General features: G+C 39.4%; 1 protein-coding gene across 2 annotated transcripts in view; it reads left to right on the forward strand.

The window, feature by feature from the left end:
• Positions 1-17111, forward strand: part of ano2b (anoctamin 2b) — a 74931-nt gene that overhangs the window by 27690 nt on the left and 30130 nt on the right. Inside the window, exons 5-16 of one of the 2 annotated variants that reach the window (XM_086146913.1) lie at positions 33-131; positions 1355-1506; positions 1815-1869; positions 1955-2006; positions 5749-5804; positions 7392-7439; positions 8319-8383; positions 8843-8977; positions 9826-9986; positions 10771-10853; positions 11659-11745; positions 13342-13425. In XM_086146913.1, the coding sequence (XP_086003039.1) occupies positions 33-131; positions 1355-1506; positions 1815-1869; positions 1955-2006; positions 5749-5804; positions 7392-7439; positions 8319-8383; positions 8843-8977; positions 9826-9986; positions 10771-10853; positions 11659-11745; positions 13342-13425 (1077 nt within the window). The remainder of the gene's footprint in view (positions 1-32; positions 132-1354; positions 1507-1814; positions 1870-1954; positions 2007-5748; positions 5805-7391; positions 7440-8318; positions 8384-8842; positions 8978-9825; positions 9987-10770; positions 10854-11658; positions 11746-13341; positions 13426-17111) is intronic. The other variant, XM_086146912.1, reaches the window with a different exon arrangement.

Genomic DNA, 17111 nt, shown 5'->3' on the forward strand with positions numbered 1-17111 from the left:
AATGTAGCTATGTCTACTCTCTTGTTTTTCAGCTAAAAGCTCACGGCCCCAGCTTCACCCGTCTCCATGCACCCTGGCCAGTGCTGTGTAGAGAAGCTGAATTTCTCAAGATTAAAGTTCCCACAAAGACGGTGAGAGTTCACAACTGGGCTAACCAAATATCTCAACGGACACCGGCCGCTCTCTAATTTCATGTTAAAAATTCGACATCTTTAGAGTAAAATTCATCAGAAAAAAAAAAACAGTCTCTCAGTTGGACAAGTTGTAATGATTTCAGATAGAACTTATTCATGGTTTTGGTCATTGTTTCCCCCCCAAAGCACAACAATCCATCTAACACCAGGTTCACATTGTCTGGGATGTAAAGGGCCCGATTTGGCCTCCCTGCTTAGGCAACATTATCTGTTTTTGAATTAATAAAGGGACTTTGTGTTAACTGCTTTGAGGCAGAAAAAGTAGGACAATGATAGATTGTTGCCCCCTTAAAATAGAAGAAGTTGGTTTTGGTGAACTCATCCAGACTCTGTTTCTGTTACCTTCTGTTTCATGCTGAATAGTTCTTGTCTTTTGTGTCATGTTCTGTTTGACGTCTTGCTGTCGCTTGGATTCCTTGCTGTCTCTGATGAGCCGTTGTGCCCTAATGCTGACTTAACCTGTCAGTCAGAGTCCTCAGCTAGATGTCACAAATACAATAATCTGCTCGCCGCTTCTTCTGCGGTCTACACCTGCCTCTGGTTAATAGTACCAGGGTGGGATTTGAGTTTATTTGTCAGCTACTCTGTGTGATTTAGTTGTAAAAGTACAAATACCAATAACAATTTGTTAAATCTGCTTTTCACTGTTTTTTTCATCATCATTAATACCAGATTCTGTTTTCTCAGATACTCCCACCCATGCTTTGCAAAACTGAAATTATCCAGATACAAATCCAGACAGGCGCTGAAGTTGGAATCAGTTGATGAGTAATCCAATATTCCAATATAGAAAGTCTATTTTTTCATTATTGATTTCATCATCAATATCATCGCGTGTTCACGAGTTTAACATGTGATTGGAGTGAAATCAAAAGATCCCATTCTGAAGAGGGGCATCAGTTATATAGGAGAAACCAAAGAAGGCACCAAAAATGACAGATTGGTCAAATAGGGTGCAGCAAGAGATAGCTCTGATAAACTGCTCCATTCTCTATAAAGCAAACCCTGCAGTCCTAACAGCATTGAGTTTCCACACAACTCCTTCAATTTGCAGAGCTGTGGGGCCTTAGAAAACTGTTCTTTTTTTTTTAGCGTCTCTAGATATTTTGGATTTATTGAAAGTCATGTTTTGAACAATGAATTTTATCATGTTCCATTAGAGTTATGAGCTTAAAGAAGAAGGGGCTTTCAGTTGGAGTATGAGCTCCATGTGGAGGAAACTGAACCAGCCTTTCCAGCCCAAAGTACCGCATCAGGACCACGGACCCACTAAATATCTCTCACACTGCTTCTCCCGGGACAAGCTTCACTTGTGAGACAAACGATAAATATTTCTCTAAATAATTTACCACATATTTGCAGCAAAGACAGTGACAGATAGTTTTTCAGCATGAACACATTAAAAATATGCAGAGCTAAAATGCAAAGTATTGCTGCTTTTGCCAGCGTCGTATCATCCATAAAACTGTCAGACAATAAATAGTAGTCAGCCAGCAATTTTGTCTCGGTTTTTTTTTTTTTTTGAGAAGAGAAAAATCTCACAGCGAAAAGTAAACATTCAAATATATTTGCATCATTTGCATGCTGCTGTTTCATGCTGCTGCTTCTTTTTCCTCTCAGGTACAACATCAGGTCTAAAGACACGTTCTTTGACAATGCCACAAGAGGTCGAATTGTAAGTGTTTCTTCTCAAATTTTTGGTCTTTGATAGGTTAAGAGTCAATTGCATCTTTATTCTAATAGCCCAATGTTTCAAACAGGTTTACGAGATCTTGAGACGGACAGTATGCGTACGAACCTGTCAAACCATTGGTAAGTGTAATGAGCAGTTTATGGGCAAGGTTATGTTCGAAACCTGACAAAATCTAAGTTTAATGCTGATGGCAAATTGAATGCAGCCTGAGAAAAAAATATAAAAAATAATTTTAGTGATGACATTTTATTGATGCAGTAGTTAGCACTCACAGCAACAGGGTCCATGGTTCGATATCGACCTGGGGAGTTTCTGTTTGGAGTTTGTATGTTCTCCTGGTGCATGTGTGAGTTTCCTCTGGGTTCTCCAGTTTCCTCCCACCGTCCAAAAACATGCAAGAGGTTCATAGGAGACCCTAAATTGCTCAGACGTGTGAATGCGGGAGTGAAGGATTGCATGTCTCCATATGTGGCCTAGTAACTGACTACCAGAGTGAACCCTACCCCCACCAATTACTGTTTGGATAGGCTCAAGACCCCCTGCATCTTTGAGTACAGGATAAGCAGGATAAATGAATGACACTTTATATCCAAATGATCATCCTCATTGTGAACGGCACCATGACATTATAAATGTCAAGAAGCCTCTCGGGTGAAGAAGCCTGAAGACGAAGCCTCTTGGTTGTGAGGTAAAACGTCTTTATGTGAGAAAATTCAAGTGCAGTTACCACGACAAGAAGATTTTGACAAGAGTTCACCATGACCTGAATGACTGAGAACCTCCACAGACATAAATGTCAAAATTAACCAATTATTTGTAGTGTATTCTTAACAAGCGTAACATTGATGGTGCATGGAACCGCAGCACAGCACCACTATCTCCACAACTACATGAATATTGTGTACATAAATACAAAGCTAGTTTGCATCGCATTTTTCTGAAGTCTGTTGTTGTTTCCATATAAAATACAAGACCAGAGCCTTGAAAATAAAAGCCCCACCCCCCAACCCCCGCATCTGTCACTGTCATGCTGGGTTTGCGCCTTTGCTCCTATCATTATTTTATGTTAGTCCCTCTTTAAAATTATTTTGTCAATGACTGAATGAAAAGTTTCAACTCAAATGATATATCCTAGTTACTGTGCTTACAAAGACCTGTAATCACCTGCACCTTGAGGTTCATGAGAATTTTGGCTGTGGCTCATTTCTGAGTTGATATCAAGAATGTAATAGCTTTTGTTTTGGACTTGTGTGCTGTTTACACACAGAGCCTCCATCTACTTAGGTTTATTAAAACATGCGACTTTGGTGCTCAAATGCATTTTTTTTTAAGTTAAGTAAAAACACTACAGGTTATTTTGCCTTTAAAAATTAAGTCCACTGACATGGATGAAAATGATGTGGTGAGGAAATTCTTCAGCCAAGTTTTTAATACCAGTCCTCAGTTGCAATCTTCAGGTAATTTTTGCGACTGGGAGCTTAACTGCTCCTGTCACACCCGGGATCTGATGTCTCGTTGGAAGACAAGTTTGGGTGAAATGTTGTTGGCAACTCAAACAAGGACTGAAATGATTGGATATATGAACAAGTTTAACATTTTTTAATCCCACTTTGACTTGGAATGATACACAACACTTGTTTGCACTGTAGCAAAACCTAATTCCCATTGGACAGTTCTTAGAAGGAGGCTTCACTCATTAACACTCCCTACAACTGCAGACATCCAGTGGGAGTTGAGCAATTAAACATCCAAGTCCACTTCACCAGCTGACTCTTATTTATCCCCGCAATGAGCAAACTTTGACTAATCACCAAAAATGATGACACAGATGAGAGCAAAAGAAATACTGAAGACCATCCGATGTATAAATCTGTTGGTAACATTTTCTGGAAATTTAAGATTTTTTAGGGCGTCATCTATGTTTTAGTTCATTTCTATGTTGCCTTGCCCTTTTTTAAACAAAATCCATACATTTTATTGGTGCATGGTCAACAGCTGTCCCATATAGAAATAAACTAGTGCCTTTTTTTATTTCTAGTATACACCATATGTCTGGTTGGCGCTCATATCACAGCAGAAGGTCTCAGCTCTTGGGTACCAATTGAGCTCCAGGGGAAAAGAGAGACAAAACAGAGTTGCATCTTTTTAACCTCTATTTTCTCTGTTGCCCTAACTCTTGGTTGATGCACTTTGTTGCACAAATGTACACATACAGAACATGTTTGTCGTATTCTTCCAGCTCCTCTACAAGTGGGTCATACTTCCTAGGTCAGGCTTGGATTGAAGTGCAGATCTCTGGGAATTGGGTCTTTCACCAGTTTAGTGAGCATTCTCACAATTTTGAGTCTGTGTGTGTGTGTGTTGTGAGCATGTGTGTTGGTCATTTGGTTCATTAATAGCACAGCTAATCACTGCATAGCTCCCAGCATGTTTTAAGGCCCTTATTTTTAATTGATTAATTACTTTGATGAACGAGACAGTTATGTGTTTGTCAGATCATCAGATGTGTCACTGCCTGCCCTTTAATTCAGAGGTCAGGCCATAGCTTCCCATGTGAATTTTACGTGATTAAATGAATCATGAGTCATTAAATAAATCATGTGAGATTAAAAGTAGCACCAAATCTACACCCAGTTTCCCTGACATACAAAAAAAAACAGAATTGATATTGTGCTGGCAGCAGGCTATGGTTCAAAGTCTGCACAAAACAGAGGAGAAACACATGCTCTGCTTGGTAATTCCTAAATATGGATTGATTACGGAATTTTAATTTCAGCCCAATCATTTTCAAGATACTTATTCAAATCAATGCTGCTCTAATGAGATGATCAACCTCATCTTTGAAAATCAGATACACTATGAAAACAACTGAGCAGTTTATGGTACTATCTGTAAGATAAATAACAGGAGGTGCTTTTTTACAATAACTAGCACCTTATTTCACACCACATCTTGGAACATTTGGTGTAAACTCGCTTCTGAGTTGGTGTAGGTGTTTTCGTCAGTGTCTTTTGAAATGTCTGGCTGTATGAATATATGACTTGAACTACCACGAGCCCTAAAGTGTTGAAGGCACAACTCCTAAAGGGTATATGATATATTTGGATTAAATCAATAACTTTTACAATCGCCTACAATGCATCCAGAACATACAATGCATCCAGAACATCCAGTTGTGTAAAATCACTTTGCTCCTCAAGACACAATATTAACCTGTACAAGTGTGAAAGAGCAAGAGAGCAGAGGCCCAACTGAGTTACACTATGTTTAAGTTCTTCGAGACAGAAGCCATTCTATTTGTAATCGTATGGATAATGAAATAATTACATTGAGGTAAATGAGTCAAAGTGACTCTTTTCTGGGGGTTGAGGGGGTTATAATAACAACAATCGTAGAATATTTTTTTGCTAAAGCTAAAGGTCCCTTTCAGAGAAATTTAAAAGGACGGACCAGTTAGTTTCCAGCTCATTGTCATTTATGACCCTGTTCAGTGTGGGCAGGTTGGACTCCTGGTGTTGTTTGCTGGGTCATCAGATAACTGAGTCAAACCACTATTTCTGTCAAATATTCTTGCTTTTACCTTGATATATAAAATGGGTAATGTGTAAAGTGCCTTCTGAGAGCTTAATTAAGAGGAGTTTGGCATTTATTTATTTTTTATAAGAAAGGGAACAGTAATTCTAGGAATTTATAGTATCATTTTAGAATGTGGAATAGGAGGCAGTTTATTTGCTAGTGACATGAAATAACAAACAGCTTTGCAGCAATGGGGAGACAATAAATTACTTGGAATTACTCCGTTATTCTTTTATATATTTATTTTATATTTTCGCCTAATATATCTATCCCTCTCTTTTCCAGGCATAAGCACATTGATAGCGAAAGGCGTATATGACGCTGCATTTCCTCTTCATGATGTAAGTGTGTGTGTGTGTTTGTATGCGTGTGGTTCTCAATATTTAATTTGCTGACTGCATAGTCTATTATTAGTATTTTAGGATGATGTTGCTTCAGCTCCTCATGCAGCTGAAACAAAAACACCTAATTTTATTTGCCAAACACACTTAATTCAGGGAATAGAGGTCCAGGTTGAGATGATATGATTTGCCAAAATCATCTCGCATCAACTGAACTTGATTTCTTCCCTTGCAGATGTTTCACCTCTCATCCCAGACACCTCTGAATATTAGCACCTGGGTTGAGGGCCAGTCTAAGTTGCAATCGTTTGTGATGTAAATGGAAGAGTCGTTTTACAGATACTTGGTCAAAGGGGGTTGTTTTAATATGGGTGTCATTGGGTGGGAACAAAGATACAACTTCAGGGGACTTACCTGGATTAAAATTTCCAAATTACAAAATTCTCAAAATGTGAAACAAAGGAGAGAAACCTGTTGGATCACATGGATTGAGGCTCAGGTGGTTGTTTTCAGGGTCTTGTTCCGAAGTTTGATTTTCCTGGGTGGTTTGGAGGGTGCAGATACGACTGGTCTGTGTGATTTAATCTTGGGAGTCTTGGGGTGGATCCAGTTATGGTGCCGTATGTGGGTGACAGGTTGTGCCTAAGTCTCCCTCCTCTTTTCAGATTCATTCTTCCCTTTTGACAAATGTGATTTTTTGACTTCTCTACTGAGGCGTCTGTCTTTTCTGGCGAGAATGCGGACATTGTTGTTTTAAAAGCAGTGGCCCTTATCCTTCAGGTGCAGGTGGACTACGGAGTCCTGTCCTGTTGGGCCGTCCGTCTGTGCAGAGGTTGTTTTGTCTTCCCAATGTAGATGCTGTCTACATTGTGTTAGCATGAACCACATTTTTGATCTTGTGCCTGGGTGTTTTGTCCTTGCTGTACACCAGTCTTTGCCTCAGGGTATTATGGGGTTTGAAGTGTACTGGTATTTGGTGTTTGTCGAAAACCCCTCTGTGTTTTCCGAAATACCAGCAAAATACCGTCTGACAATGTCCTTCCGATTATTGTCTCCTCGGATGAGAGATGAAACCGCTTCAAGGGAAGAAAATCAAGTCCAATTGCAATGAGAAGAAGAGTTTGACAAGAATTTACCATGACCTGGATGAGAACGTCCGCAGACAATTTGAGCAATCGGCGGATAGGGTCCCCAGTTGGGTCCAATAACTTTCCAATCAGACGCCCAATCTACTAACTAAACCACAGCAACCCCGATTTGCAGATATGCATTTGTATATTGAGCCTTCAAAATGGCTGTGAAATACATGAATTTATGTATATGTAATATGTATTTGTGTGTACTTGTTGGATTGTATGTTCTAGATCAGAATGTGCATATTTTTTGATGCGAGGGCACTTTGGCTGGTCCTCTTTTTTTTTTTATGGTCAGTTTGAGGGAATGGTGGTAGTTATCGTTGCGCAGTTACAATAGAATAAAAATATACGACAGTGTCTGGGATGCCGTGTTACACTTAGTTGTGATATTATGTTAGTTGGACTGTATGACATCAATGTATTTTTTTCACACGTTGCTCTCACTCCTCAGGGTGATTATAAAGTCATTGGACACCCGGAAGAGAGAAACGACAGACAGGTAGATACAGTCCTTTTTTTAAAATATGTGACTCACACTGCTGTTTTTCATATTTTCACGTCCTTGTCATTTCTTCACTGAAGGGACAAGGCGCAAACAAGAAGCTTTTATTTGTAGAAGATGTCTTTCAACTAAGAGCCAGACAAAAGCCAGAGGGAATCGCCACATTTTTTTTAAACATTGCCTTCATCTGTGCTGTCCCCTCTCCGTTATTTGTATTTGCTGAGACTACTCCTCCCCATCTGTCGAATACTGTCACAGATTGCACTTTAAGCTCAATGGCATTTTTCAGAGACAGAGATCCAAGAGTGGATAAAACATTCAACACAAACAGCAGTTTATGGTGTGCAGTTTGGCACAATCGAACAGATGATGACCTTGTGTCATTAGAAAAGTTTAAATCTTGTGTATCTTCATAGTTTGTAAATAAATGATACTATTTCTTACCCATTTTCTATGGACATTCTGTTTCATGATAATGTACATACTGTATTACTTTAAGTCTCAGAATAGCAATTTATCCTTTATTAATCGCTCGTGGGGAAATTCATTCTCTGCAATCAACCCATCATGGATGAACCATGAGCAGTAGGCTGTGGTCCACCACCGCCAGGGGGGCAGTTAGGGGTTTGGTGTCTTGCTCAACAACGCTTCGACACACTAGGAGGAGGCAAGAATCGAGCCAGGAATGTTCAATTCCAAAGACAACTGCTCTACCTCCTATGCCACACCACCTCCAGAAGTTGATATCACCCCATTATTTGACTATCTCTGCCCCGTAATCAGCTCATAGAACTGCGCACTGGTTTTCGATTAATCCCACATGACTAATGTAGACGACAGTGTGGAGCCACACTGACTTTGTTTCTTTGCTCTCAGGTTCTGCATGAAGAGTGGGCCAGATACTCTGCCTTTTACAAGTACCAACCCATCGATCTGGTCAGGTAGTAACAATATTAATATCACATTATCCGCCCCACACCAAAATTCTCAGGAATTCTTACCACTTTTATATTGTCTTTCACTTCACTTTTTTTTTTTGACTCACAACAGCCTCTCGCAACCACCATAATGTCAACATTTGATCGCCATGCTGTTTAACCATTTTCTTGAATGCCACATTTAATATGTGTTAACCTATGTTGCAACACATTAAATGAATCTCTTGTGTTGGATCTCATGTTTCAGCTTCACTTAAATAAAAATGACAGTATCACTGATCTCACTTCTAAATTCCCTATTTCAATTTTTTTTTTTTTTATGAAAAGTTCTCTAAGTGATGAGTAAACATTTACACCCTTATCCTCATGAGGATCAAACATAGTCTGCGCGGCATTGATTGTGAATTCCTTTTAATTCCTATGTCATTTCCTGCACATAAACCCTGACCTCTGACCTCACAGGAAATACTTTGGTGAGAAGATAGGCCTATACTTTGCCTGGCTCGGTGTTTACACCCAACTGCTGGTTCCTGCCTCCATAGTGGGAATCATTGTGTTTGGTTATGGTGTAGCAACTGTGGATACAAATATACCAAGGTAAACAAGTGTGTGTGTGGATGTGTGTGTGCCTGTATTTCACTTTTTTTTTTTTTTTAATATTCATATCTATCTTTATTTATTTAAAATCTTGTGACTATAATGATGTAAGTCAGTGCACACACTTGCCACTCCAAAGGTAGTTCTTCACCCCCGAAAACTTGTAGTGTTGAGCAGGAGAAATATATCCCACAATGTGGGTGTGTGTTTCTTCATTTGCAATGTTGTATTTCTCTCCTTTTTTCAGCACCACGGCAGGACTCACACAGGCAGCTTTAAAAATGGCAATTTGTACTGGGTGTTTGTGTTTTTTTTTTTTTTAACAGAACAAAATGTCACAAATTAGCAACATTTTTTGTTATATTGCCTAACCTTACTTTTGCAAACACATTACTGTACACGCACAATGCACAGAAACACACGAGACAGGGATTGCCCAGTTACCCACTGTATCTGGCTTTATTAAGGATGTGTGGGAGGAATAGAGAGGGTGCAGTTGGCAGCGTGTGTGTGTGTGTGTGTGTGTGTGTGTGTGTGTGTGTGTGTGTTGTGTGTGTGTCTGTGTGTGCGTGCGTGCGTGCGTGCGTGCGTGCGTGCGTGCGTGCGTGCGTGTCATGACAATTCAGGCTACATTGGATATGAATAGGGCCAGACAGAAATCATTGTCTTATGCTTAACTCTTTAAAGAGTTGGTTATTTCTAATAGCTGAATTTTAGATTATTATTCAATTAATGACATGGAGATTGTTTTCAACTGTTTTTGAGTGCATATAATTTGTCAGTTCTATAATTTCAAGATTTTTTTATTGCTATATCTAGTCGTCACTGTCCCCCCCCACCCCTTCCAGTCTGGAGATGTGTGACGAGCGCCTCAATTTCACCATGTGTCCATTGTGCGATGGAGCCTGTGACTTCTGGCAGCTCAGCACCGCCTGTGGCACAGCCAGAGCTTCGCACCTCTTTGACAACCCTGCCACCGTCTTCTTTGCCATCTTTATGTCCCTCTGGGGTGAGGTTATGTCTGTGTATCAGTTAGTTTGTGTGTCTGTCTGTGTGAAGAGAAGGAAAGAGAGAGAAAGAGAGAGAGTGACAGAGTGACCTCATTCCACCCTCCAAAAAAGGTCCTGCAGGGACTGGTCAGCACTGAGTGAAGGGGGAGAAATGAAATGTAAAAAATCAAGAGGTAAAATATGCAATAGACAGACAGACAGAGACAGAGAAAGAGAGACAGACAGAGAGAGAGAGACAGAGACAGAGGGAGAGAGAGACAGAGATAAAGACAGACAGTGACCTCATTCCACCCTCAAAAAAGGTCCTGCAGGGACTGATCAGCACTGAGAGAAGGGGAAGAAATGAAACGTTGAAAATCAAGAGGTAAAATACGCAATACATGTATAAAAGTATACTTTCTTTTGTTCCGATCACTATAAAGGAGACGCTGAAGTTGTGCAATGTGAAAGCCCTCCTCACTCACATCAAGATGGCTCCTGGTTCAATTCCTTTGAGGCCTTCCCCAGTTTCCATGTTCTCCCCCTGCCTATCGGCTCTTCACTTATCAATGAAGAATAGGGAAAAGAGAAATTCAGTGACTTTGATAACACTTTAGATGTTGATAGGTGGATATTTGGTATGGTATTGATTTCTCAATCACCTTTGACTGCTCTAGCTGCAGTAGTATCACTAGGGAGGCAGTGATATATAAAAGGTACACTATGAAAGTCACTAAATCAAAGGCTTGTTTGATTGAAAAAAAAAAAAATCACTCATATTGATGTGTGTATTTGTATGTGTAGCGGTGTTGTTCCTGGAACACTGGAAGCGTCGGCAGATCAGTTTGAGCTTCAGCTGGGATTTGACAGGCATTGATGAGGATGAGGTTTGTGGAAATACAAATACAAGAAAAGTGTAAACACAATATAATTCAGTAACAACGTGCAAACACACACACATTGATTAATATGTGAGTACAAACAAATAGTAAAGCACTGACATACAGTATTTATACAGTGTATGTGGCGATGAAATGCCGCCATCAACAAAGCGGAAATACTTGGTTTACAAAGTGTTCCACGCTCACTCAAATTATTTCCTGAAAGACATGGTAATAAATATGAGAATTAGCCATTTGGGAAAATTATGCTAAATCACTAATTGAAAATAGTTATACTTATTGATAATAAATCCAAATCAGTTTTAATTTACATATTCATTGATCAGATCAGTGATGCTGTGGAGGCATTTTCCTGATATTTATGAAGAATATAACAAGGTAAAATTAAAAAAACAATAATAAAACCACTTGTGGGGATAATTCAGTAGCTACTACTGTAATACTTTGAATTGGTAGAAATTGATATAAAAATTGTTTTGTTGATCAAAGGGCAATGTCAAGTAACAGCTTAAGGAGGTTTAGAGGAGGGGTTGCCGGTGTAACAAAACTTAGAGCAGCTTGTTAACTCCACCCAAAAAGTTACAAATACTCTAATTTTTAAGTACTCAGTACAGCTGTTTATCTAATGTTTTTTTTCTTTCCGTGATGGGATGCAGTTTACCCACATTATGGCTGTATAAACATTATTGCCCTACACAGATATGTACACACAGACACACAGACACACACACATTTTACTGTATGAGTTTAGCTGCTCCTTGTGGGTTTTATGTTTTTGATTTTCCCTCAGGAGCACCCCCGGCCAAAATATGAGACCATCCTCCTTCAGAAGAGGCAGCGGAAGCAGAAAGCCAAAAAAAGAAAGAAAAAGAATGAGGTGAGAAATGTGAGAAACACTTATCAGTTAAGTGCTCTGGACCAATTTACCCATAATATTTCTTTTTAGTATTCACAATGAAATATTAACATATGGATAACCAGTTCTCCAACCAAACTCCTGGAAAGGTAATTCCCAGGGTAATGCATCGAGTAACATACCCGCTGTCTAGTGCTTCACAATTTCATTGAATAGAATCACATTTATACTGAAAAAGAGGTATGTATGATTTTGCATTAGTCATTCTTCCAAGGTGGATGATCTGTTTTTGCTTGACAAAGAAGGAAGCAGATCTTAATGTGATAATGTAATGACTTGGAATGATCTAGATTCCCTCTCTAAATTGGGTCAATCACACAGAGTCCTGTTGGCCCACATATGCTCTCGCAACTGCCAGAGCAAGACAGGAACGAATTCACATGATAGCAGGTCACTGCCAACCCCGTCTTTTTGAGAGGTTACAATATCTCCTTGGAGATTTAAGTTTCAGGAGTGTTCTTTATTTTGGAGGTCATGTTGATGGAAAAGCTCAAATGTGTCAATTTTCATAATGGCGATAATAATTTCTCCACCCAATTTAATTCCGCCAAGTCTTTATTTTCATCATTTTGTATGATATTCAACCATCCCCAGGTGTAAGTGATCTCTCCAGCCGACTTTGGTCCTCACTCACCGTCTAGCTTTTCACTTATACTGAGCCATGGACTAAAAATCAAGCTGGGATGAGTTCCAGCATTAAAAAAGCACATGCTTTTAATGATACTCCGTCTGGGCACCTCAACCTTTTAAAATAGAATCTGTTTTAATTAGTTTTCCTGTTGAAACAGTAATTAATGACTGGATTTAAAAAAAAAAAAAATGTAATTACTAGAATATAACATCATTCTGTCGTTATGGATGATGACCTATGGAGAAATGCTTGAAATCTCCAGATTTATTGTTAGTCCAGCGCAGAAGTCATTACTTAGGGAAAGAAATAACTCTCCGCTCATTAAGTGAACCATCACTTTATTGAATTATTCTCTATGGCTCCAATTGCATTACATTGTGTTACTCTGTTATTTTGACATAATTTGAGAGTAACACTATGATTTTATGCCATTAAAATGGTTTTGCCACCAGTCAAAACAAATCCGCAACCAAATAAGAGGTGCACTCAGACACTCTTTCTTTTATACTCTTTAATTAACGGATAGCACAAAGCAAACAGCAAGTTAACAAAAACAATAACTAACAGTAATTGTAACTGTAATTTGAATACTGTAGAAACAATGTGACTATTTTGCAAACAAATAAGGCATGATTATAGTTAACCCTTCATTATTCTTTAGTCATTCTACACTTATTCACTATTGCAGTGTAGCTAATGTTGATGAACAGCTGCTCTCTAGTGGCTGCAATCATTTCAACAAGTGAAAATGTCACACCTTTGTCACACACAAAATGTCACAAGCAAAAGCAACACTAGGTCAAATTTTAACTATGAAAACTTGTAAAAAGAAACTTAATTGCCTTCAAAAGGTATAATCCATGAGTGGATGCGTGTATCTACGTGGTTGCACAGGCATGTTGGTAACCCATTCACTTGTCTTGCAGCCAGAGAAGCAGGAGGATGGGACAGTGACAGGGAAGGACAGATGGAGACAAAAACTTCTATCTGCCTTGGCAGCAGGAACACCGGTAACCTCTCCTCTTCTCACCTCTCTGTTGGTCTCCTCTCTTCTCCTCTTTACTCCTCTCTTCTCCTTTCTTTCCTTTCAACTTCTAAACTCCCAAAGGTTGCTGCTAATCTGTTCTTCTCTTCCTGTCCCATCCTCTGGCTTCTGCAGTCTCAGCTGCTCAGGTACATCTTAACACGCATGTCCATGATATCTGAAAGAGGTATTATTAATTAAAATTGAGTCATGTTGATGAAAAAGAAAAAAAAAATCAAGTCCCCAAGAACACCGTTTGACAAAAAACTAAAAGATTTGCATATACAGACATAGCGTACACACATTCTAGCATAACTTTATATAAAAACTTGTTTTGCAAGGGAATAGCAGTTCAATTGGCTCTAGTGGATTTCTTACAAAAATTGTATACCAAAGATAAAAAATTTTCAAATCCATAGTGATCTAAAAATGTTGGAATTAATATATCTAAATTTGATTACAGAGATAAATCCAGAAAAGCATTTAACGTATATTCTCACATTATTTCAGGCATTGCAAGAATGTAATGTTTGTTTTTCTCTCAGATGCACTTTCTATAGAAATAACTTCTACTTGAGCTATCGCTTGGCCAAGTAAAGTACACTTCATGTAAAGCTGTAGCTGGTTTCAGCATAAATCCTACCAGTTCAATCCTACTATGAATAACTGCAACATGTGCCACATGATAATATTTTACGTGTGGAGACCCCTGCAGTGCCCTCAATAGAAGTTATTGCACTATATATGTATATATAATGTGAATCAAAACTGTTGATGTTTTATTGTTTTGGACATTTTGGAACCTGTTACACAGTGAATGCACCTTACACTGGAATTTGCTTTTGCTGCCTCTAGTGGCCACAAAAAGTCTCCATATTTGTGGACAAGGTGAAGAAGTTACAAAGTTGTTGAACAATTAAAATTAAATTTCACTCACAGGAGTGCTAACGGTCACAAGAGGTTAAGAGATTCTGCTCGATCAAACCAAATTACTGCAGTCACAGGTTATCACTCCTGGGCTGAAGTAATCTTCTCTCACTCTGGGTATCCCAAGTGGGCAGGCCGCCACTGCATACTTCATTCAACAATAATCCACCGCTGTGGTAAATTTAGAAAATGGAGAAACAAAAACTCTGCAAGCTCAGGCGCTATTAACGTTAATGAACAGACCTACTGATAAGAATGGTTGAATATTCCGAATTTTATCTGTGTCATTCTGGATGTGATAAAGAGTAAAAACAGAAACAATGACATTTCCCAACCTGAATATCCATGGTGGCATGTTCTTTTTGAAGTAAACCACATTTATAACATCCGATATCCTCAGGTAAACCCAGAGTTACATCAATAACTGGCTTCTGCTTCTTGATATAGACCGAGCTGGCATTGTTGTTATTTATTTATTTATATATTTTTTTGAAAATCCGCCTAGCAGTTCCTGAGCTTTATTAATCTCCACAACTGATGGTTACATTTGAGATGGACTAGACGGACTGTTCTAAAGACAGGCAGCGGTTGTTAATGAAAGATTATCTATCCCTGTCTGTCTCCTTTCAGAAGAAGTGTGTCAGTGCAGGGAACTTAGTGTACACATGCTTGAAAATAAAGAAAAACAACAAAAAAAACACAGAGCTAGAAACTGAATGGGTAAGACATAGCTACAGAAAAAGCCAGTAATGTTACATATTTTTGTGACTGCAAAAATTAAGCACTGATCCCAAGTTTCTTTTTCCTTTAGTAGAGGGTTTACTGTCAGACTGTGTTTTCAGGACAAATTTGGTAATTTCATTTCTTCATGATGAAGCATGCCATCATACAGTGTATTTCCCACGCTTGAAACCTGGATGCTCATGCTCCTGGACCTCATGCTCCTTTGCACTAGCTCGTACCTAATTTCCAGGCAGGGGAAAACACTTCACGAAAACTTAATGCCACATTAGCCCATCTCTGAACAAATTCCTTGTTTGTTACAATTTGTAACATTTTTGTAAAAGTCTAATGTAGGAGCTGTTTGAGCTGAGGGGATGCCAGAATGTTCAGTCATAAAAGGTACCAAACTGATGGTAACCAAACCTGGAAAATGCATTTAAAACAGCATCTCATAGGAGTATATTTCATAAATGATATGGATTATGAGTTTTCATACTATTAAAGCTGATCAGTAACGGATGATTAACTCATGAATCAAGGCCTTTTCTTCTTGACGGCTGTAGAGGGTGTCTTCGTGGAACTGGGCTGGAAGGAATTATGAATGTGCCTTTCATGCAATGCAAAAGAAAATGTGTGCACTGAAAAAATGTTGATCTGAAGTTTAAAAAAAAAAAACCTTCCTGCACCTGCTTCTTTGGCAGGATTATTTCCCATAATACCTCCCAAACAAAATGATTGAGAAACTACATTTGAAAAAAAAATCTCACAAGAGATCCCAAACAGAGGGAAACAAAGATGTACAAATAACAGACTTGGAGAGGTAAAGGGATTGAGAGAAACAGCAGGAGGGCGGGTGAGTGGGAGTGATACACACTGGGCAGGAAGCCAAGGGTAAGATTAGCGACCGTCACTATGGTGACACCGAAGTCTCTTGTTCCTATATATATTCACTCTTGATTTACAACCCGGGTAATGTTCAGTAGCATTAAATGTAGATGTTTGATGTTTCATTTGTCACAACATAAGCGTGAGACATACACTGCTCGAAAAAACCCAAATTAAAATAACACATCCTAGATATGAATGAAATATTCTGAAATACCTTGTTCTTTATATAGTTGACTGTGCTGACAACAAAACCATACAGAAATTATCAATGGAAATCGAATTTATCGACCTGTGGGGGTCTTGATTTGGAGTGACACTCAAATCTTAAAGTGGAAAAACACTACAGGCTCATCCAAGTTTGATGATATGTCCTTAAAACAAGTCAAAATGAGGCTCAGTAGTGTGTGTGCCTGGCCATGCATCTGATAAGACTCCTGAGGGATCTCCTCCCAGACCTGGGCTAAAGCATCCATCAACTCCTGGATAATCTGTGGTGCAACGTGGTGTTGGTTGATGGAGCGAGACATCTCCCAGATGTGCTCAGTTGGATTCAGGTCTGGGGAACGAGTGGGCCCGTCCATAGCATCAATGCCTTTGTCTTGCAGGAACTCCTGACACACTCCAGCCGCATGAGGTCGAGCATCATCTTCCATTAGGAGGAACTCAGTGCCAACGGCACCTGCATATGATCTCAAAGGGTCTGGGGGTTTCATTACGATACCTTATGGCAGTCAGGCGAGCACATGGAGGGCTGTGGGCCCCCCACCCAAAGAAATACCACTCCATACCATTACTGACCTGCTGCAAAATCGTCAGCTGGAGGATGTTGCAGGCAGCACAACGTTCTTCACAGTGTCTCCAGATTCTGTCACATGTGCTCAGTGTGAACTTGCCTTCATCTGTTAAGAGCACAGGGTGCCAGTGGCGAATTTGCCAATCTTTGCGTTCTCCGGCAAATGCAAGACATCTTGCATGGTCCTGCCTGTGAACGTCTGGCCCTCACACCACCCTTATGGAGTTTGCTTCTGACCGTTTAAGCTGATAGATGCACATTTGTGGCGTGCTGGAGGTTATTTTGCAGTGCTCTGGCAGTGCTCATCCTGTTCCTCCTTGCACAAAGGCAAAGGTAGCAGT

The sequence above is a fragment of the Fistularia commersonii genome, chromosome 5 (assembly GCF_037954325.1).
Source record: "Fistularia commersonii isolate RoL2024-O1a breed Wild chromosome 5, RoL_Fcom_v1.0, whole genome shotgun sequence".
Classification (NCBI taxonomy): domain Eukaryota; kingdom Metazoa; phylum Chordata; class Actinopteri; order Syngnathiformes; family Fistulariidae; genus Fistularia; species Fistularia commersonii.